This window comes from Gekko japonicus, unplaced genomic scaffold, assembly GCF_001447785.1.
Source record: "Gekko japonicus isolate JY-2015 unplaced genomic scaffold, Gekko_japonicus_V1.1 scaffold1244, whole genome shotgun sequence".
Taxonomy (NCBI): domain Eukaryota; kingdom Metazoa; phylum Chordata; class Lepidosauria; order Squamata; family Gekkonidae; genus Gekko; species Gekko japonicus.
In genome coordinates this window covers 392,821-409,435 of record NW_015170925.1, presented here as the reverse complement: position 1 = coordinate 409,435, position 16,615 = coordinate 392,821, and the positions used below count along the sequence as shown (strand labels likewise).

General features: G+C 50.0%; 2 protein-coding genes across 2 annotated transcripts in view; both read right to left on the bottom strand.

Annotated features, from left to right (window-relative positions):
- Positions 1 to 1,061: 1,061 nt before the first annotated feature.
- LOC107116805 (chromosome unknown open reading frame, human C12orf57) lies at positions 1,062 to 6,683 on the bottom strand. Its single transcript, XM_015418807.1, has 3 exons — positions 6,380 to 6,683; positions 2,459 to 2,635; positions 1,062 to 1,695 (listed from the first exon to the last, which is right to left on the bottom strand). The coding sequence occupies exons 1-3, from the start codon at positions 6,453 to 6,455 to the stop codon at positions 1,547 to 1,549; spliced, it is 402 nt and encodes a 133-aa protein (XP_015274293.1). The 5' UTR covers positions 6,456 to 6,683; the 3' UTR covers positions 1,062 to 1,546.
- Positions 6,684 to 11,196: 4,513 nt separating this feature from the next.
- ATN1 (atrophin 1) overlaps positions 11,197 to 16,615 on the bottom strand; it is a 33,567-nt gene continuing 28,148 nt past the window's right edge. The window contains 1 exon segment of the mRNA XM_015418794.1: positions 11,197 to 11,336. Within this exon segment, the coding sequence (XP_015274280.1) occupies positions 11,197 to 11,336 (140 nt within the window).

Below are 16,615 nucleotides of genomic sequence, written 5' to 3'. Positions count from 1 at the left end.
TATACCCCATCCTTCTTCCCAACGGAAACCTAAACCAGCTTAAACGGTTCTCCTCTCTTCCAATGTTCCCTCACAACCACCCTGTGAGGCAGGCTAGACTGAGAAATGAAAGCATGAGAAGAGGCAAGGAAACTCCCAGCATCCAGGCCCTTGCTGTGTTTTGCTTGCTCCGTAACAGAAGGTTGGCCCCCTTGTATTTTGCAGGGGTGGGTGGGTGTCACGTCCCTTGTTTTGGAGGGAAATGTATTGATCTTCTGTTATAACCCCCATCCCGAGTTATCAAAGCAACTTGAACACTTGTGTCTAGCACAGACGAGCTTTAATAATTTTGTGGTATATTTTACATCCTACATTTTGAGGGACAGAATTATGGTCAGATTTATAGTCTTTTGACTATGTCTGTACAAAATTTCAAATGTCTCTAGGCCGTAGGGATTAAAAAAAAAAAAGTATAACAGGGTTTCAGCAGAAGAGGATCCCAAAATAACGGAGCCGCTCCTATTTTGGTGGGTGTCTGTAAGCCTTTGGACAGTGTTACGGTGACGAGACAGTGGGTCTCCAAAGAAAGATAAGGCGAGAGGGGCCGTGGCTGAGTGGCCGAGCATCTGCTTGGCACGCAGAAGGTCCAAGGTTCAATTCCCACCATCTCTAATTAAAAGGACCAGACATCTGGTGATGTGAAAGACCTCTGCGTGAGACCTCAGAGAGCCACTGCCAGTCTGAGCGGACAATCCTGACCTTGATGGACCCAGGGTCTGATTCGGTATCAGGCAGACATCTGTGTTCAAGATCCATTACGGCAAGCCATGGTTTATTAACGCTGAACTTCCTCAGCACCTCAAGACCCTTACGACACAACAAGAAAAGACCACACAAACATGGACTAGAGAAACCAAGAGCCACAATCCTTTCCCTTCACAGATCTGTGTTAATGAGGGGGGGGGGGGAAATAATTCTAATGGGAAAGGGGCATGTCAGTCACAGCACGCAGGAGTTTTGCGGCACCTTCAAAATGAACAATTCCACGGTGGGGCAAAAATCAGTTTTAACTTCTGACAGCCTTACTGAAATGGTGCTAACCTAAAAGGCGCCACCGAACTCCTGTTTATTAACAGCGCGGAAACACCTTTGCAATTCTGACGCCCCCATAACATCCAGTCATTACCCACGTTATAAAATACACACATATATATATATCCGTGTGTGTGTGTGTGCATGTATATAAAGTCTCAGCATTTATTAGGCTTTCAGTATGAGTCTGTGTAGAAACGCGGCAATACCTCCTCTTTCTTCCATTTTATGTGCCCCTAAAATGGCTTCCCACCATGGGGAACTTTGGCACAGAGAGAACTTTGGCTGGGGGGAAAAAAAGATGGGAGAGATATTTATCTTGCCCCACACAAAAGACATTCGCAGAAAGGGCAGAACTAAGCCTGTACAAGGAAACCGAAGCCATCTCTCACAGCACTGAAAGAATATCCCGAATTCCAGGTCACGACCATGGTTGCCAGGGCAGTAACGGAAGGCAGAGAGGCTCCTGGGAGTTTCAGGAGGCAGCCAGAGCCCCTGTTCCAGCCCCATGCGGAGGGAGAATCATTGGAGGCAGAAACATGGATTTCAGCTTCCTGGACATGCTGGCAATCTCCGGGTCCTGAGATTCGTAAGATTTTATCAAGCGGGCAAATTTGAGGACTCCTAGGGGGAAAAAGGAAAAAAGCCCTCCTGAACATGAATGTCTACTCCACCGTGCTTCTGCATATTTAACTAATTTATTCAATTTATACCCTGCCCTCCCTGCCAAAGCAGGCTCAGGGGGACTCATTGATGCCCACGGGGAGACTATGAGAAGCATTAGCGTTTGGACCCAGATTAAAGTTTTCCACCAGTGGAATGGGACTTTCCTGCCCGCCCCCAGTGGTACTCCTGGGGGGTCCCAAGGAATGACAAGAAGAAGAAGAAAGGAAGAGTAGGAGAAGAAAAAGAGACTGAATTTATACCCCACCCTTCACTCAAAAGTCTCAGAGTGGCTTACCAACTCCTTTCCCTTCCCCTCCCCCTCCCCACAACAGACACCCGGTGAAATAGGTGGGGGCTGAGAGAGCTCTCGGCAGAAACTGCCCTTGAGAGAACAGCTCTGAGAGAACTTGTGACTGACCCAAGGTCACACCAGTAGCTGCATGTGGAGGAGTGGGGAATCAAACCCAGTTTAGAGTCCGCGCTCTTAACCACTACACCAAACTGGCTTTCCATAAAGGCGGCAAGTCCTGGGAAGAAGGGATCAGTGGAAATTTTAGCCAGGATCTGCAGGACAGGACCTGCTGGCTAATCTGAGAAACGGGGTTGCCCCCCTTTCCGCTACCTCCCCCCTAATGCAGTGACCGGCACTGCATCACCCCAAAAGCACGGGGTCCTGCAGAATCCCCTTCCCCTTGCAGGCAGTTCCGCACTGGCAACACACCTTCCCCGTCGTTACTAAAGCCGTAGGGTTTGATCACATCTTGCTGGATCTGGGTGGCCACAGGCAGCAGGAACTGTAGCATCTTGCCCATGTCGTTGCCAGCATTCTCCCTCGCCTCCTCCAGGCGCTGGGCATTCTCTGGTGCTCCGAACGCCTTGATCACTTCTGCCAGGACCACTAAGGGAGGAAGTAAAAGAACAATCCTCATCAGGTATCGTGTACTTTTAAATTATCTGCCCATCTCTTGGAGGCTAACCGATGAGTCAATGAAAATGGACCTCCTGTAAATCAGTGGACTGAGGACGTTACAGCTTTATCAATATTTGAATGCATGGCACATAGACAGCAATTGCACAAGGACTTATTTTTAGGTATCCGGAAACCTTGTATAGAAACTTATGCGTAGATCTGCCATTGCTGATGTTATATTTTGACTTCTAGTTTTAGATACATATTCACTTCTTTTTTATTAATGGCTGTTGAGGTCTATCTAATTTTAAAAAATCAAAATAAAGAGTATTGGATGTTTCTTTTTGTTCTCAGCCTGCAAGGGAACCGGTCCCACTGGTGGACCTCCTGATGGCAGCTGGTGTTTTTGGCCACCGTGTGACACAGAGTGTTGGACTGGATGGGGCATTGGCCTGAGCCAACATTGGCTTCTCTCATGTTCTTATGAACTGTGTGTCTGACTGGCCTGGCATTTGGGATGGACTTTAGCAGGTCTTTGAATTTCCCATGAGTGAACAAAGAGAAGAAGAGACTGAATTTATACCCCGCCCTTCGCTACTTGAAAGAGTCTAAGAGCGGCTTACAATCTCCTTTCCCTTCCCCTCCCAACAACAGACACCCTGTGAGGTCAGTGGGGCTGAGAGAGCTCTTTTAAAGACTGCTCTTGAGAGAAAAGCTCTGGGGAAACTTGTGACTGACCCAAGGTCACACCAGCAGCTGCATGTGGGACACCACCCCCCCCCCCCCCCAGATTAGAGTCCGCATTCCTAACCACACCAAATGCCATCAAACAACCAATTCTTCCTGGAGAATTCACTGTAGCCAGCAAGGGAGTAAATCTGCTTGCCTTCAGGCATTTCACAGAGGATCTTTGAAAGATCAGCATGTAACATCATAATCGGGCGGGGGGACTGCTTCTCCACCCCTCTTATCTTTTCAAAATGTTGATGAATAGTTCTGCTGAGCTCGAAAGCTTGCGTGATGCTCAGGGTCAATCTGGTTGGTCCTAATAAAAGCCGTCACATGGATTTTGTTCTCGTTTTTGGAATCTCCGTGGGCCAATGTGGCTTTTCACTACCTTTGATCCCGGGGAAACAGCCACAGCGCACCCTGGAGGAGGAAAGGCACGCCTCCTGCTCTTACCACTAGGGCAGGGAATGAGACCTGATGCCCCAAGCGCATCCACTGCCTGGCGCAAGCATGGAGCCCTAAGCCATGCCTTTGCGGCCTTGGCATTTATTTAATTCATTTGTATCCCGCTTTTCTCCCCAATGGGGACCCAAAGCGGCTTCACATCGTTCTCCTCTCCCCTACTTTATCCTCACGACAACCCTGTGAGGTTGGTCAGGCGGACGGAGTGTGCGACTGGCCCGAGGTCACTCAGCAGGGATTCGAAACCAGGTCTCTCAGATACGAGCCCGGCATTCTTAACCATTACACCTCAGAGGTCAGGGGTTCCACAGCAGGCTGAGCCAGGTTTCTGAGAAAAGGGAGAAGAACAAGATCATCCTTGACTTCACAAAATAGTTTTCTGCAGCACAGTAGTCCAATGCAAAAGACACCTTACAGGAAGGGTAAGCATCCATCGGCTCCCTGAAGCACTAGGTCAGGGGTGGCCAAACTGCGGCTTGGGAGCCGCATGCGGCTCTTTCACACATATTGTGCAGCTCCCGGCAGGTCAGCTGGGGAAGTGAAGGGGAGGCATACTTTTTCTCCCTCCCTCCCATTTGTTTGCTTTCTTTGTTTCTCTCTCTCTTCTCTTTCTTTCCACCTCTCTTTTTCTCTCTCTCAGACAAATAAATACCATTAACAAACAAATATCATTGGACAAATAAATATGATCAGTTTCTGTTTTTACCCCTTTTGTTTTTATTTTTGGCCGTCTCATTTAATGTTAATAAAAAAGCAAATTTGCATATCTTTAAATAAAAACGTGCGTGTAATATCTGTTTGTGTTTTGCAGCTCTCAAACATCTGACATTCATTCTATGTGGCTCTTACCCTGAGTGAGTTTGGCTACCCCTGCACTAGGTCACTCACAGTTTCATGCAACAGTCAGTTCCAGTTTTCTGCCTTCAGGGAATCCTTATCATAACTCATCTGCTAAGGATCAAAAGACTTCCGAAGGAATGTTTTTAGTGCACATGCTCTGGCCAGTTTATACACGCAGCAGAAATTCTGCATTAAAGCTTTTCCTGGGCTGTACTGCATCCCGATAAGAGACCTTTTCTCCATCTTCCCCCATGCTAGAACTCAGGGTGACCCTATGAAACTGACAGGCAAGTAGCTTGGGAGAGAGATAAGGGAGGTGGGGGGTTCACAGTCAATGGGGTCTGTGGAACTCACTGCCACAAGATAACGGTGCTGGCCACTGTCACAGATGAGATTTCAAAGGGGATTGGGACAGATGTATGGAGAACAGACCTATTGCTTGCCATGACAGTCAAATGGGACTCCCTGGTTCAGAGACGGAAGGCCTTTTAAGTGGTCAGCTGCCAGAGGGCAAGGGAAGTCTTCTGTCTATGGGCCAGGATCATGCTCCTCCCCGTGGCAGCCGATAGGCCACCAGGGTTGCCAGCCTCCAGGTGGGGCCTGGAGATCGCCCGCTTTTACAACTGATCTCCAGCTGACAGAGATCAGCTCCCCTGGAGAAAATGGCTGCTTTGAAGGGTGGACTCTGTGGCATTGGACCATGCTGAGGCCCCTCCCCTCCCCAAGCCCCGCCCTCTCTCCCGGATCCACCCCCAAAGTCTCCAGGTATTTCCCAACCCAGACCTGGCAACCCTATAGGCCATTTTTGACCATCAGGATGCTGGAGTAGACGGACCATTGGACTGGTGCAAAATGGCTGTTCCGACATTCTTATGGAGCTAGGAGCTCACATGTACCCACAGGAAAAAAGACACCCTTTCTTGCATGCCTAGGTAAAGCTGATCGCCACTTTACAGTCAGGAAACAATTGTTCTCCAGGACAGTTTGGCCAGGGATCCTGGAGGGCTTTTTTTTGTTTTGTTTTGCCCTCTTCTGGGCATAGAGCAGGGGTCACTGGGAGTGTGTGGGGTTGAGGTATTCGGGAATTTCCTGCATTGTGCAGGGGGCTGGACTGGATGATCCCAAAGGTCCCTTCCAACTCTATGATTCTGTGACAGCAAAAGACAGTTTTCTGTAGTCAAGCTCACAGAAGTAAACAGAGCAGGGGATGCAACGCAGCCTCCCTTAGAGAATGTATTTTGAAAGGAGTACAGCAGAGATGCCCCGCTGGGTCAGGCCACTGGTCCATCTAGCCAAGCATCCTTCTCCATCTGCGGTCTAGCCCTCTGCCCTAGAAAGCCAGCCCACAAACAACATTAGCACCTCCTTGCAGGACTTCTCCCGCAGCACTGCTCTGTGCCCCAGAGCAAGGGCCAAAGAGGACCCTCTGACCATGTGCAGAGTGCATTTCAGCCACAACCCACTGAGTCATCCCACACAGGACGTGTGGGATGAGGGGGCAGGGCACCGCTGTCAAAGAAACCGTCTTCCTCGCCAGCATCCCTCTTTGTAAAAATGCACCCATACCCAGTCACACACACACCCATCCCACCAAGGCGCGCCCTGCATAAGCCCTCCCGTCGGCCCGCCGCAACAAACCCGATTCTCCCGGCTAGCCTACCGAGCGTGGCCCCAGACGCACGGCGAGCCGCCTCCACTCACCTTTGGCTTGCTCCGCGCTCAAGGAGACGGGCTGGGCCTGGGTGGAAGCAGCCACGGGCCGCTGGAGGCTGGACATGGGGCCGTGAGAAAGGAGCCGCGAGATCGGGCTCGCAAGGCGGGGTGCAGAGGGGAGACCGAGCCCGGCGGGGGCGCACGGGGCTCCCCTCCCAGGAACCCTCCTCCCTGCCTGCTGCTGCGCTTCCAAACGCTGCAACGGCCTCGACGCAGCCCACAAAAAAGCCGCACAGCTCTAGGCAGGCTTCCCGGGCAGGGCCAAGCACAAGCGCCGGCTTCCCACCCCCCCCAATCCCCACCCACGAACCGTGTCAACGCCCCTGGCTCGTCTCCGCCTCCCCACTTCCGCGCTGGAAACCGGATTTCAAAGGTGGAGCTAAACTCGCCACGCCCGCTTTATTCCTCCCTTTTCGTCTCCCATCTATCCAGAAGGTTGCGCTACGGAACTCGCCGCTACTAGACGCGGGGAGAGACAGTTTGGCTTTCCAGGGCGACGAAACATACTGATAATTGGCCACGGCTAGGTGGGAAGGGAACAGCGTTCCGTGCGCCTTGGTGTTTAGTCATGCCGGCCACATGACCACGGAAACGTCTTCGGACAGCGCTGGCTCTTCGGCTTTGAAACGGAGATGAGCACCGCAACCCTAGAGTGGGACTCCACTGGCTTTCGAGCAAGGGAACCTTTACCTTTACTAGGTAAAGCGAACTTCCATATTCCGAAGCAGTGAACTTAAAGTCGGGAGGGGGGGGGGATCTGCGTCGTCCTTAGATTCCCGTTCATGCGCTTTCCGGGAGCCTCCGGCTGTCCGCGGCTGGAAACAGAATTTTGGACTGGATTATCCCTTGTTCAGGTGCCTCGTGCCTATTGGCTGAAGTCGCTCTTCCTTTTCTTGAGACTCTTATGGCGCGGCCCTTCATAGGGACTAGGAACCTGATTAATATGGCAAACGCAGCCTAGAGACCGGGAAATCCTTGATCCCAAACTCCAAGACCTCAGAAGGCACCCTCAGGCAAATTGTTGCCCTCACTATTCATAAAAGCGCTCCCCGGTAAATAATAATGTAAAATTAATGTCAGACGAAGTGAATTGAGCTTGCTTTACAAAGCCGTTTTGTGGGTGCATCGACAGCAGTATATGTGGAGCGGTTTCAGTGCTTACGAGAAATTCCCTGAATTTAAGTATTGCTGGTATTAACTAGTAAAATGAATTATGTCCTAAATTTAATTGGAGATATGAATGGGGCAAGATCAATGATGGAAAATATTGATGTGTTATTGGAAAGGATTATAAACAAGGACTTTTTAATGTTCAGATAAGGATATGCTGTGGTTAAGTAAACATAATAAAAAAAAATTTGATGTGGTTAACTAAACATAATAAAAAACCCATTACGCATTCATGATCTGACTTTTTACTATGTTTTGTGAGGCTCTCCGCTACAGCAGAAAGCCTACTAGACAAATACAAAAAGAGCTGAAATCACTAGCTAGAAAAGGCCTGTCGGTGTTCATCCGCTGAAAACGGAGCACGACTCAGATTATGGTGGGCAACGTATGACGCCGTATCTCGTCCTTGTTGCTGTTCTAGCCCCAATTACGTCGTTCTTGAAAATAGCTCAAGTTATTGTTTGCAAAATTTACCTATTTATCCATTAAAAAGCGGGATTAAGCACAGTCGAGCTGATATGCTAATCAATTCCATTTCATTGGTCACCACAATCGAAGCCACGCCCCACCAGTGATGACGACAGGCGCCACGGAGAAAGAATCCAGAATAAATTTCCAAGAGGAGAGCTTCTTAAAGTGACAGGACTGTGAAAATCTCCAGCCAGTTCTTTCTCCTTTGGCATCCAATGTAAGCAGGTCGTGGTGGGTCAGAAGCTGGTGCTTTAGAGGCTGCACCAAGGTCAGATGGTCATGCAACTGGCTTTTTAAAATGGTATTCAGTCACCTTTGTGTGCAGGGTAATATATGGAAAAACAAAACGAGTGTGCAGGGCACTGTATGAAAAAACCACCACCCATTTATGCCTTGAGGTCGTGATTTTGCTAAGCAACTGGGGCAGGCAGCGCAAACCCGATTCTGTGCTGCAACCAGGCTCTACAAGCGCTGCAGTCCCCTGTTCTATCAGCCACGCGTGGTCACTGAGGCCACAGATCCCCCCCCCAAGTGAACAGCGCCACTGGTCTACTGGGCTGCCCCACCTCTCCCAGAGAGCTTGCCTTTCTCCACGGTGCAATAAAACCTTGTTTGTGTGATTGCCGTTATCTTGGAAGAAGAGGAGATGGAATTTATACCCCGCCCTTCACTTGGGAGTCTTAGAGCTTCTTACAATCTCTTCCCCCTCCCCCAACAGACACCCTGCAAGGTAGGTGGGGCGGAGAGAGCTTTTTCGAGAAGTGCTCTGAGAGAACTGTGACTGACCCAAGGTCACACCAACAGCTGCATGTGGAGGAGTACGGAATCAAACCCGGCTCTCACAGATTAGAGTCTGCGCTCTTAACCAATACACCAAACTGGCTCTCGATGACATTGATTCAGTGTGGTAAACAGACTGTTACCCTGGTGCCCCTAGGTTCAACCCCTGTATTGTCACGATGCTTGCATCAGTCCCACTCTTTAAGCATAACCTACCTCACAGGGTTGTTGTGAGGCTATAATGGGGAAAGGAGAATCAATGTGAGCTCCTGGAAAGGACGGGATTAAAACACTAGGTAGATAGCTTCTGGGGCTGTATCCTAGACCCCTCTAGTCTGTGTTTGCCCTACTGCGGGGAGGGGGGGGGATGTTATTTCTTCTCTTCTTTGCCTCACAGAGTTCTGTGACGGCTGCCCCATTTTCCCAACTGCCTTCTGTTCGGCTCCATGTCAGGGCTCCAGGGCTGTAGCCAGGATTTTTCGATTTGTGGGGCAATTTTTTTTCTTGTGGGGCGCATGCACACACACACACTCTTTAGCCAGAATAAACAATGCATCCTCCATTCCCAAAAAAGTTTGTGAGCCCACAGACCGCTGAACCAACCAAGTGCAAGGGCTCTCTTCCGCAGACCTTTGAACCAACCAAGTGCAAGGGCTCTCTTCTCTCCCTCTCAATGTCGGGGGCTTGGGCTGAATGGGAGGTCTTGGCAGTCAGGGGGCCGGGCCCTGAGAGGCCCCACTTTAGCTCTGGGTCCACAGGGCTCTTTTAACCGTTGTCCTGCTGCTCTGGGCAGGGACTCACAAAGGATAAAGGTGATGGCGGTTGCTCACAGGTACCATCGGGACTGACGTGCACAACATTTTCTTGGGGAAATTGGAACTGCGTGATGTATAGTTGCTCAAAGGTACCATTTGGGACCAATGTGCGCTACACTTTCTTGGGGAAATTTGAGCCCAACAATTAGAAGTTGATGAGCATCACCATGAGACGTGAGAGTCAAGGTGATCTGGCCACGCCCAAACCCCAAGGTTCCCCCAGGTTGGTGATTTGTGGGGTGTTTCTGCCATCAAGACACAGCCAACTTATGGGGACCACTTCTTGGGGTTTTCAAGCCAAGAGATGAACAGAGGTGGTTTGCCATTGCTAGCCGCTGCGTAGCGACTCTGCACTTCCTTGGCAGTCTCCCTTCCAAGGACTAACCAGGGCTGACCTTGCTTGGCTTCCAAGAGCTGATAAGTTCACAGAAGTCTGGGCTATCCAGTCAGGGCCTTCTGGCTTTCTGAACTCAAACTGCAGCAGCCGTGGAGGAGGAGGAGGAGATTGGATTTATACCCACCCTTCACTCGGAGACTCAGAGCGGCTTACAATCTCCTTCCCCTCCTCACAACAGACACCTTGTGAGGTAGGTGGGGCTGAGAGAGCTCTTTTGAGAACTGCTCTTTCCAGAACAGCTCTGAGAGAACTTGTGACTGACCCAAGGTCACACCAGCAGCTGCACGTGGAGGAGTGGGGAATCAAACCCGGTTCTCCCAGATTAGAGTCCGCACTCCTAACCACTACACCAGACTCCTGCTTGATATGGCAGGAACCAGAGGGAACAGGCCAGGGTTATCCAAGGTGCTAGAAGGCAGGAAGAAAGGAGTCTTCCTCCATCCCACTGCTAAATCATGCGTCACGCAGCATCTACGGCCAAACAACTCCCGCTCCGTTCCAGAGGGACAGATCCCATTTCCAAAGTGTCCTGTTCTGCTTCCACTCTTCGCAACAAGACAGCAAAGGGGGGTGGGGGGTGGGATTGTTTTAAAATGTTGGGTCTCTTGGATTAATAATAGCTAGTGGTTATACAGGCCGCGAATACACCAGAACCATTTCAAGGAAGGACTTCTTGTTCGTTTTTTGTTTCTTTTAGGGGCAAGGGGGGGGAAATCGGGTGTGTAGGGAGATTTTTCTCCCATAGTTGGGAATCTTTTAATGTTCTTATGTAAATATATATGAGGACAGATCAAGATATACAACCGTGAGATCAGACACACACGCGAGGGAGATCAAGGAATCACAAACTGCTACGCAAAACCGCCACATCTAACGGGATGTGCATGAGTTAAAATACATCAACTGGAATGGGGTGAAGGGGGTGGGGGGAAGGAGGGGCAGCTGCCATCTTGGGAAACAGTCCCGCCATGCTTCCGTGTCGCTTGGCCACGTTATTCCCCCCCCCCCCGAAGAGACAGGGGGGGAAAGAAGAGTTGCCATCCCGGTGACCGCCTTGCGGCTCTCCCCACCCCCACCCCCCAACGTCCACTCGCAGCATGGATACAAAAGGCAGCGTGCCCCTCTCGAAACAGTCCCGGGGCGCTATGCGCCTCTCGGCGTGGCCCAGTCCCTCAAGGGTTACGCAAGAGCGCGCCAATGCCGTCTTGAAAAGTCCCACGATGCACTGCTTCTTCCGGACTATAGTGTGTGTCTCGAGGCGGAGAGGGAGGGGGCATCCTTTCCAGTCCCATCATGCTCTGACTGGCGGCATCTGCCCGAGGAAGGGGGAGGGGGGGGAAGGGCAGAGAAGGCCTGCCGGATGGGTTACACTTTTGTTGCCGATGGGATACGAGTGAAAGTCGAACCGTTTGTCCCAGAATCCTCGGGGGCGTTGAACACCCCGACGTCGTCCCTCCCCTCTCGCCACCCTCCCCCTCCCAGAGTGACCGTTTGGGGCGTTTCTTCACGCTTCGTCCGTCTTGCCTTCCATCCTCAAGCAAGAGCAGAAAACGTGAGGCCTTGTGCAGCTTTTCCCCTGGGGAGGGGTGTTAACGTTGGTCGGTTTTCCTCCTTCCTTCCTTCCTTTTCGCTTTTTGAAGGAGGCGGCGGCATGATGAAGTCACAGCAGGGGAAATGGGGGCCCACTTAAAGGGGCTTGTCACTTTCTGGGGGGCGGGGGGGGGGGGGAAGACAAAGAAAATGGAGGGGGGGAGAGAGACGGTGAGCAACGCAAGCCCTCACTCGCGGAACTTTATTTAACTCGTTGCAAGTCCTCCAGGCACTCTCCGAAGAACTAGCTTCATGTGTTGACGACGATACAGGGGATCCGACATTTTGGAGTCAGAGGCAAAAAACCCCACCCCATTGTGGAGTCAGGGACATGGCGCAACGAGTCATTCTCCAGCAGAAGCGTTGCTGAACTGAACGTGAGCTGCCCAGCAAGGCTGTTACGTAGCTGCTGCAGGTTCCTTTCAGTGTGGCTTTCCACAGGAGCGCTCTCTGCCAGCCATAGCACCCCTAAATCTGTCTCTTCTGGCCCTCTCCTTTTCCTGCAAGGCCTGATTTCCATCTACCAACCAGCCCGGCCCTACTGGAAAGCCCCCCCCCACCCATGGGAGGCGGAAGGTGATTGCCCCTTTACGATCAGGCACTCGGTCGTGACAGCTGATTGGCTGGCCGGAAAGAAGGACCAGCCCTACTCAGAGTCAGAGGGAGGCCTTACAAATTAAGAACGTCTGCTCTGGAAGCAAGACTTCTAGAGCTGCCGTTTCCCAAACACTGGCCTTCAACGGGGGCTTCCCATGTTTATTTGTCTACCGAAGAACCTTATGGTTGCCAACCTCCAGCTGGTAGCTGGAGATCTCCCACCCATTACAACTGATCTCCAGGCGACAGAGATCAGTTCACCTGGAGAAAATGGCCACCGTGGAAGGTGGACTCTGTGGAATTGCTCTCCCATTGGAGTCCCTCCCCTCCCCAAACCCCACCCTCCCCAGGATCCACCCCCCCCCAAATCTCCAGGTACTCCTCAACCCAGAGCTGGCAACGCTAATCTGGTCACCTGCCATGGATCCCCAGTGCACTGCAAAAAGAGTCTGACTCTGGAGAATGTTCTAAGTTGTGCAAACAGGGTGAGTGGCGCCCTGGTCACATGGCCTAGAACACACCCAATGTCTCTGCCACTGTGTTCAGTGTGGCAGGCTCCTAATGGAGAACAGTAGTTGGGCTGTCATCCAAGGAAACTTGCCTTGGACAAGAGAACACCTAGTGAGCTTCTCAAGAAACCTCAAGGTTATCCCAGAACAGTTTGAAAAGTACACACACTCCAAGCCCCATCGACTGGTGCATTACAGGCTCTTCTGGTTTTGGTTTTTTTTAAAAAACTATTTGTTTCTTTTGCAAATCCAACCTGCAGGGTTGCTTTATCATGGAGAATAGGGAAATCCGTGTATAATAGATGTATGCTTAAGGTAGATCTATTTTGTGCGTTTAATTTTTTAAATGTTTCTATACTATTATATAAATATTAGTGTCAGGTATTACCAAAACAATACATCAAAGTGCAGGTTTACATTGTGTTCAGACATTGGAACAGCACCTTGTCAGTTTCACAACCACTAGTCCCAGGGGACTCTAGTAATTTACTCATATGGAATATAATCTTTTTCAAGGACAGTAATATATTTACAAGACATAAGGTGCAATAAATTCTCTTTGTGAGTATAAAAATCTTAAAATAGCAGCATTTTTCTAGGGTCCCATTGGAACACTTGCGGCAGACATAATAATCTATCGAGGAGAACATATCTCTCAAATTCTATCAGATTATATTCGATAGGGGTAAATTACTAGAGTCGCCTGGGACTAGTGATTGTGAAATTGACAAGGTGCTGTTTGAATCTCTGAACATAGTGTAAACCTGTACTTTGATGTATTCTTTTGGTGAAACTATGTTTGATAATACTTGACACTAATCTCTCCTTATATATAATTGAATAGTGGGTGCCAAAGTTCTAATTCTAAAATGCACTCCCTTAGTGTATGGCTGATGGCACTGCTCCTCAGCATATATCGCCACCAATCAGAAGGCAAAGCCCGGGTCCCGCCCACACCACAACTGCTGCAACAACCTGGTCTTTTGCATATGGAAGCTGATTGGGCTTCAGTCCATTCCACACCTCAAACTCCCCCCCCCCCGAAAGGCAGTTGGAATTTTCCGTTGCATAACATACCTCACAGCATTTTTCTAGGGTCCCATTGGAACACTTGCGGCAGACATAATAATCTATCGAGGAGAACATATCTCTCAAATTCTATCAGATTATATTCGATAGGGGTAAATTACTAGAGTCGCCTGGGACTAGTGATTGTGAAATTGACAAGGTGCTGTTTGAATCTCTGAACATAGTGTAAACCTGTACTTTGATGTGTTCTTTTGGTGAAACTATGTTTGATAATACTTGACACTAATATTTATATAATAGTATAGACAACTTTAAAAAATAAAAAGCACAAAACAGATCTACCTTAAGCATACACAGTGTCATATATTTTTCCATATCTTCCTAACACTGGGACCGTCAGTTTTTGTATTATCATGGAGAATGGCATGGGGGGAGAGGGAAACTTCAATCCTTACAGTCACACACACACTCCGAAATAAGCACACCCTCAAGCTGCTTTTACCCCCATGGGGGGAAATCACAAGGTTCTGTATTTATTATCCCAGCGGGGATAAAAGCATCCTGAGGGGATTTTTTCCCCCAGCAAGAAAATAGCAGGAGAGGAAAGGGTTAAAGTTCCCCTTTCTCCCCTCCCCCTTCATTCTCCTCCTGGATAAAGCAAACCTGGAGGCTGCATTTGCAAAAGGAAACAAGCAAACCAACCCTAAAAACTCTGCCTTGGAACAGATTATTTCTTCATTTCCATTTTCTGGATCCTCTCTTTGCTTTGGTGAAAGAAGTGGGTAGCCACCACCTCTAAGCTGTGGAGTCTTGTGAGCAAAAATGCCACTTTGTGAGCTACCGGCATTAAAGTTGGGAGCGAGCGATGTGGCTGCTGCATAAATTAGTTTGCTCCGGAGCCGTCCTTCCTGCACTGAGACAAAAACGGGTGAGCCAGAGGCTAAAAAACTGTGAGCTCTAGCTCACACTGACTCAGCTTAGAGGGAACACCAGACCCAACCTTAGGTGGCAGCAAGGAACCACTCAGTGGTAAGCACATGGCCGGAAGAGGAGGAGCCGGAGTATGCAAAGCTGCCCATGTGAGGAAGGAATTCCTTCCATTGCTGACAGGTTGGTCTTGCTGCTTGGGTCAGTGTGCATATGCCGAGGCAGGCAGGGGTTCAACAGGTATGCCCTCGCAGCAGGTCCTTCCAAAAAGAAATCAGATCAGCCTTATAGGAGCTTGTGACCCAGCCTGTAGAGATCTGTGACCCGGCTGAAGGTTCGAACCCACGGGCTGGAGGGCACGGGCGACGGCAAGAAAAGCCAGAACCTTATTTATTTTTGATGAGTATTTTGTGTGTATGTGCTTGCATGCCTGGAAGTGGAAGTCATGGTGACTTCTGGGGACCCGTAGTGGGCCTAGGATGTTTCAGAGAGGTGGCTTGCTGTTGCCTGCCTCTACGTCCCGGCCTTGGTATTTCAAGGAGGTCTCCCATCCAAGTACTTGCCAGGTTTGGACCTGCTTAGCTTCCGAGATCTGAGGATATCGGACTTGCCTGGGCTAACATCCCCTCTCTCTTCTGCATTCTTATCCAAAGCAAAGTGGCCCTACCGTCTTCTGGTTCCCCTTTCCTTCATCCACTGCTGTGTGCCTTTCATAGAATCATAGAGTTGGACGGGTCATCCAGGGTCATCTAGTCCAACCTCCTGCACAATGCAGGAAATTCACAAAGACCCCCCACACACACACACACCCAGTGACCCCTGCTCCAGGCCCAGAAGATGACAAAAAAAAACCAAACTCCAGGATCCCCAGCCAAACTGGAGAAAAATTGCTTTCTTGCCCCACAGTGGCGATCAGCATTTCCCTGGGCGTTTAAGAAAGGACCATGAGAACGAAGCACTGATCCAACCCTGCCTGCAGCCTCCCTCTCACGACCTGCCTGGATATATAAAAAAATATAAATGAGCAGGAACTCATTAGCATATTAGGTCACACCCAACAGCAGAAACCTATTAGCATATTAGGCCACACCCCTAACAGCACAGCTCATTACCATATTAGGCCACACCCCACATGTTACCAGAAGTGTGGTCATCCAACCACACCCACCTTTTGCTTCTTATTCGGTTTACTTTGTTGTCAAAACCCAGAGCCTTTTTTTTGTAGCAGGAATACCTTTGCATGTTAAGCCACACACCCCTAATGTAGCCAATCCGAATGAGTTGCTGCTGTTGGGTGTGGCCTATTATGCTAATGAGTTCCTGCTGGGCGTGGCCGGCCAACTCGGGAGCCAGCCGGAACTCCGTTCCTGTGCATTTCTGCCCCAAAATAGCCCTATATAAATATATATATATATCCCACTTTTCTCCCTAATCAGAACCGAAAAGGTCCTGCCGCATTGTTCTTCTTCCCTCCACTTGATCCCTGCTACCACTTTGTGAGGCAGGTTGTGCTGCGAAATCGTGATGGGCCCAGGGTAACCCGGCAAGTGACCACGGCAGAGCGGGGATTCGAACCCAGTTGTCCCAGGTCCTCGTCTGACACTCGGGCCACTGTGCCAGGCTGGCTCCACATATGTCTATCCTGGCCTTCCAGTTTGTGCTTCTCTCTCACCCGGCTCATTACCAGGCATTTGTTGGGGGGGGAGGGGCAGTCATGGACCGGAGACACCCTGGAACGGGGAGGGGGGTATCATAACCCATGGCGGGAAGAGCCGACAATTTAAAATCCAAGACGACTAGTATGTTTAAGCAAGGGAACTGGAGACTTGCTTTTAAAAATAAATAAATAAACGGAAGCAGACAATGTGAGGAAGAGGCCCAGAATATCCCTGAGGAAGCCGGGCCCCAACGACTCTCCCCCCCCGCCCCCCTCCTGTCC

Excerpts from the sequence above, each read along its gene's own strand:
- LOC107116805 (XM_015418807.1), bottom strand. The coding sequence starts at position 6,455 with ATGTCCAGCCTCCAGCGGCCCGTGGCTGCTTCCACCCAGGCCCAGCCC. Across the intron at positions 2,636-6,379 it reads GAGCGCGGAGCAAGCCAAAG|TGGTCCTGGCAGAAGTGATC; the intron begins GTGAGTGGAGGC and ends TTCCTCCCTTAG. Across the intron at positions 1,696-2,458 it reads CTTTAGTAACGACGGGGAAG|GAGTCCTCAAATTTGCCCGC; the intron begins GTGTGTTGCCAG and ends TTTTCCCCCTAG.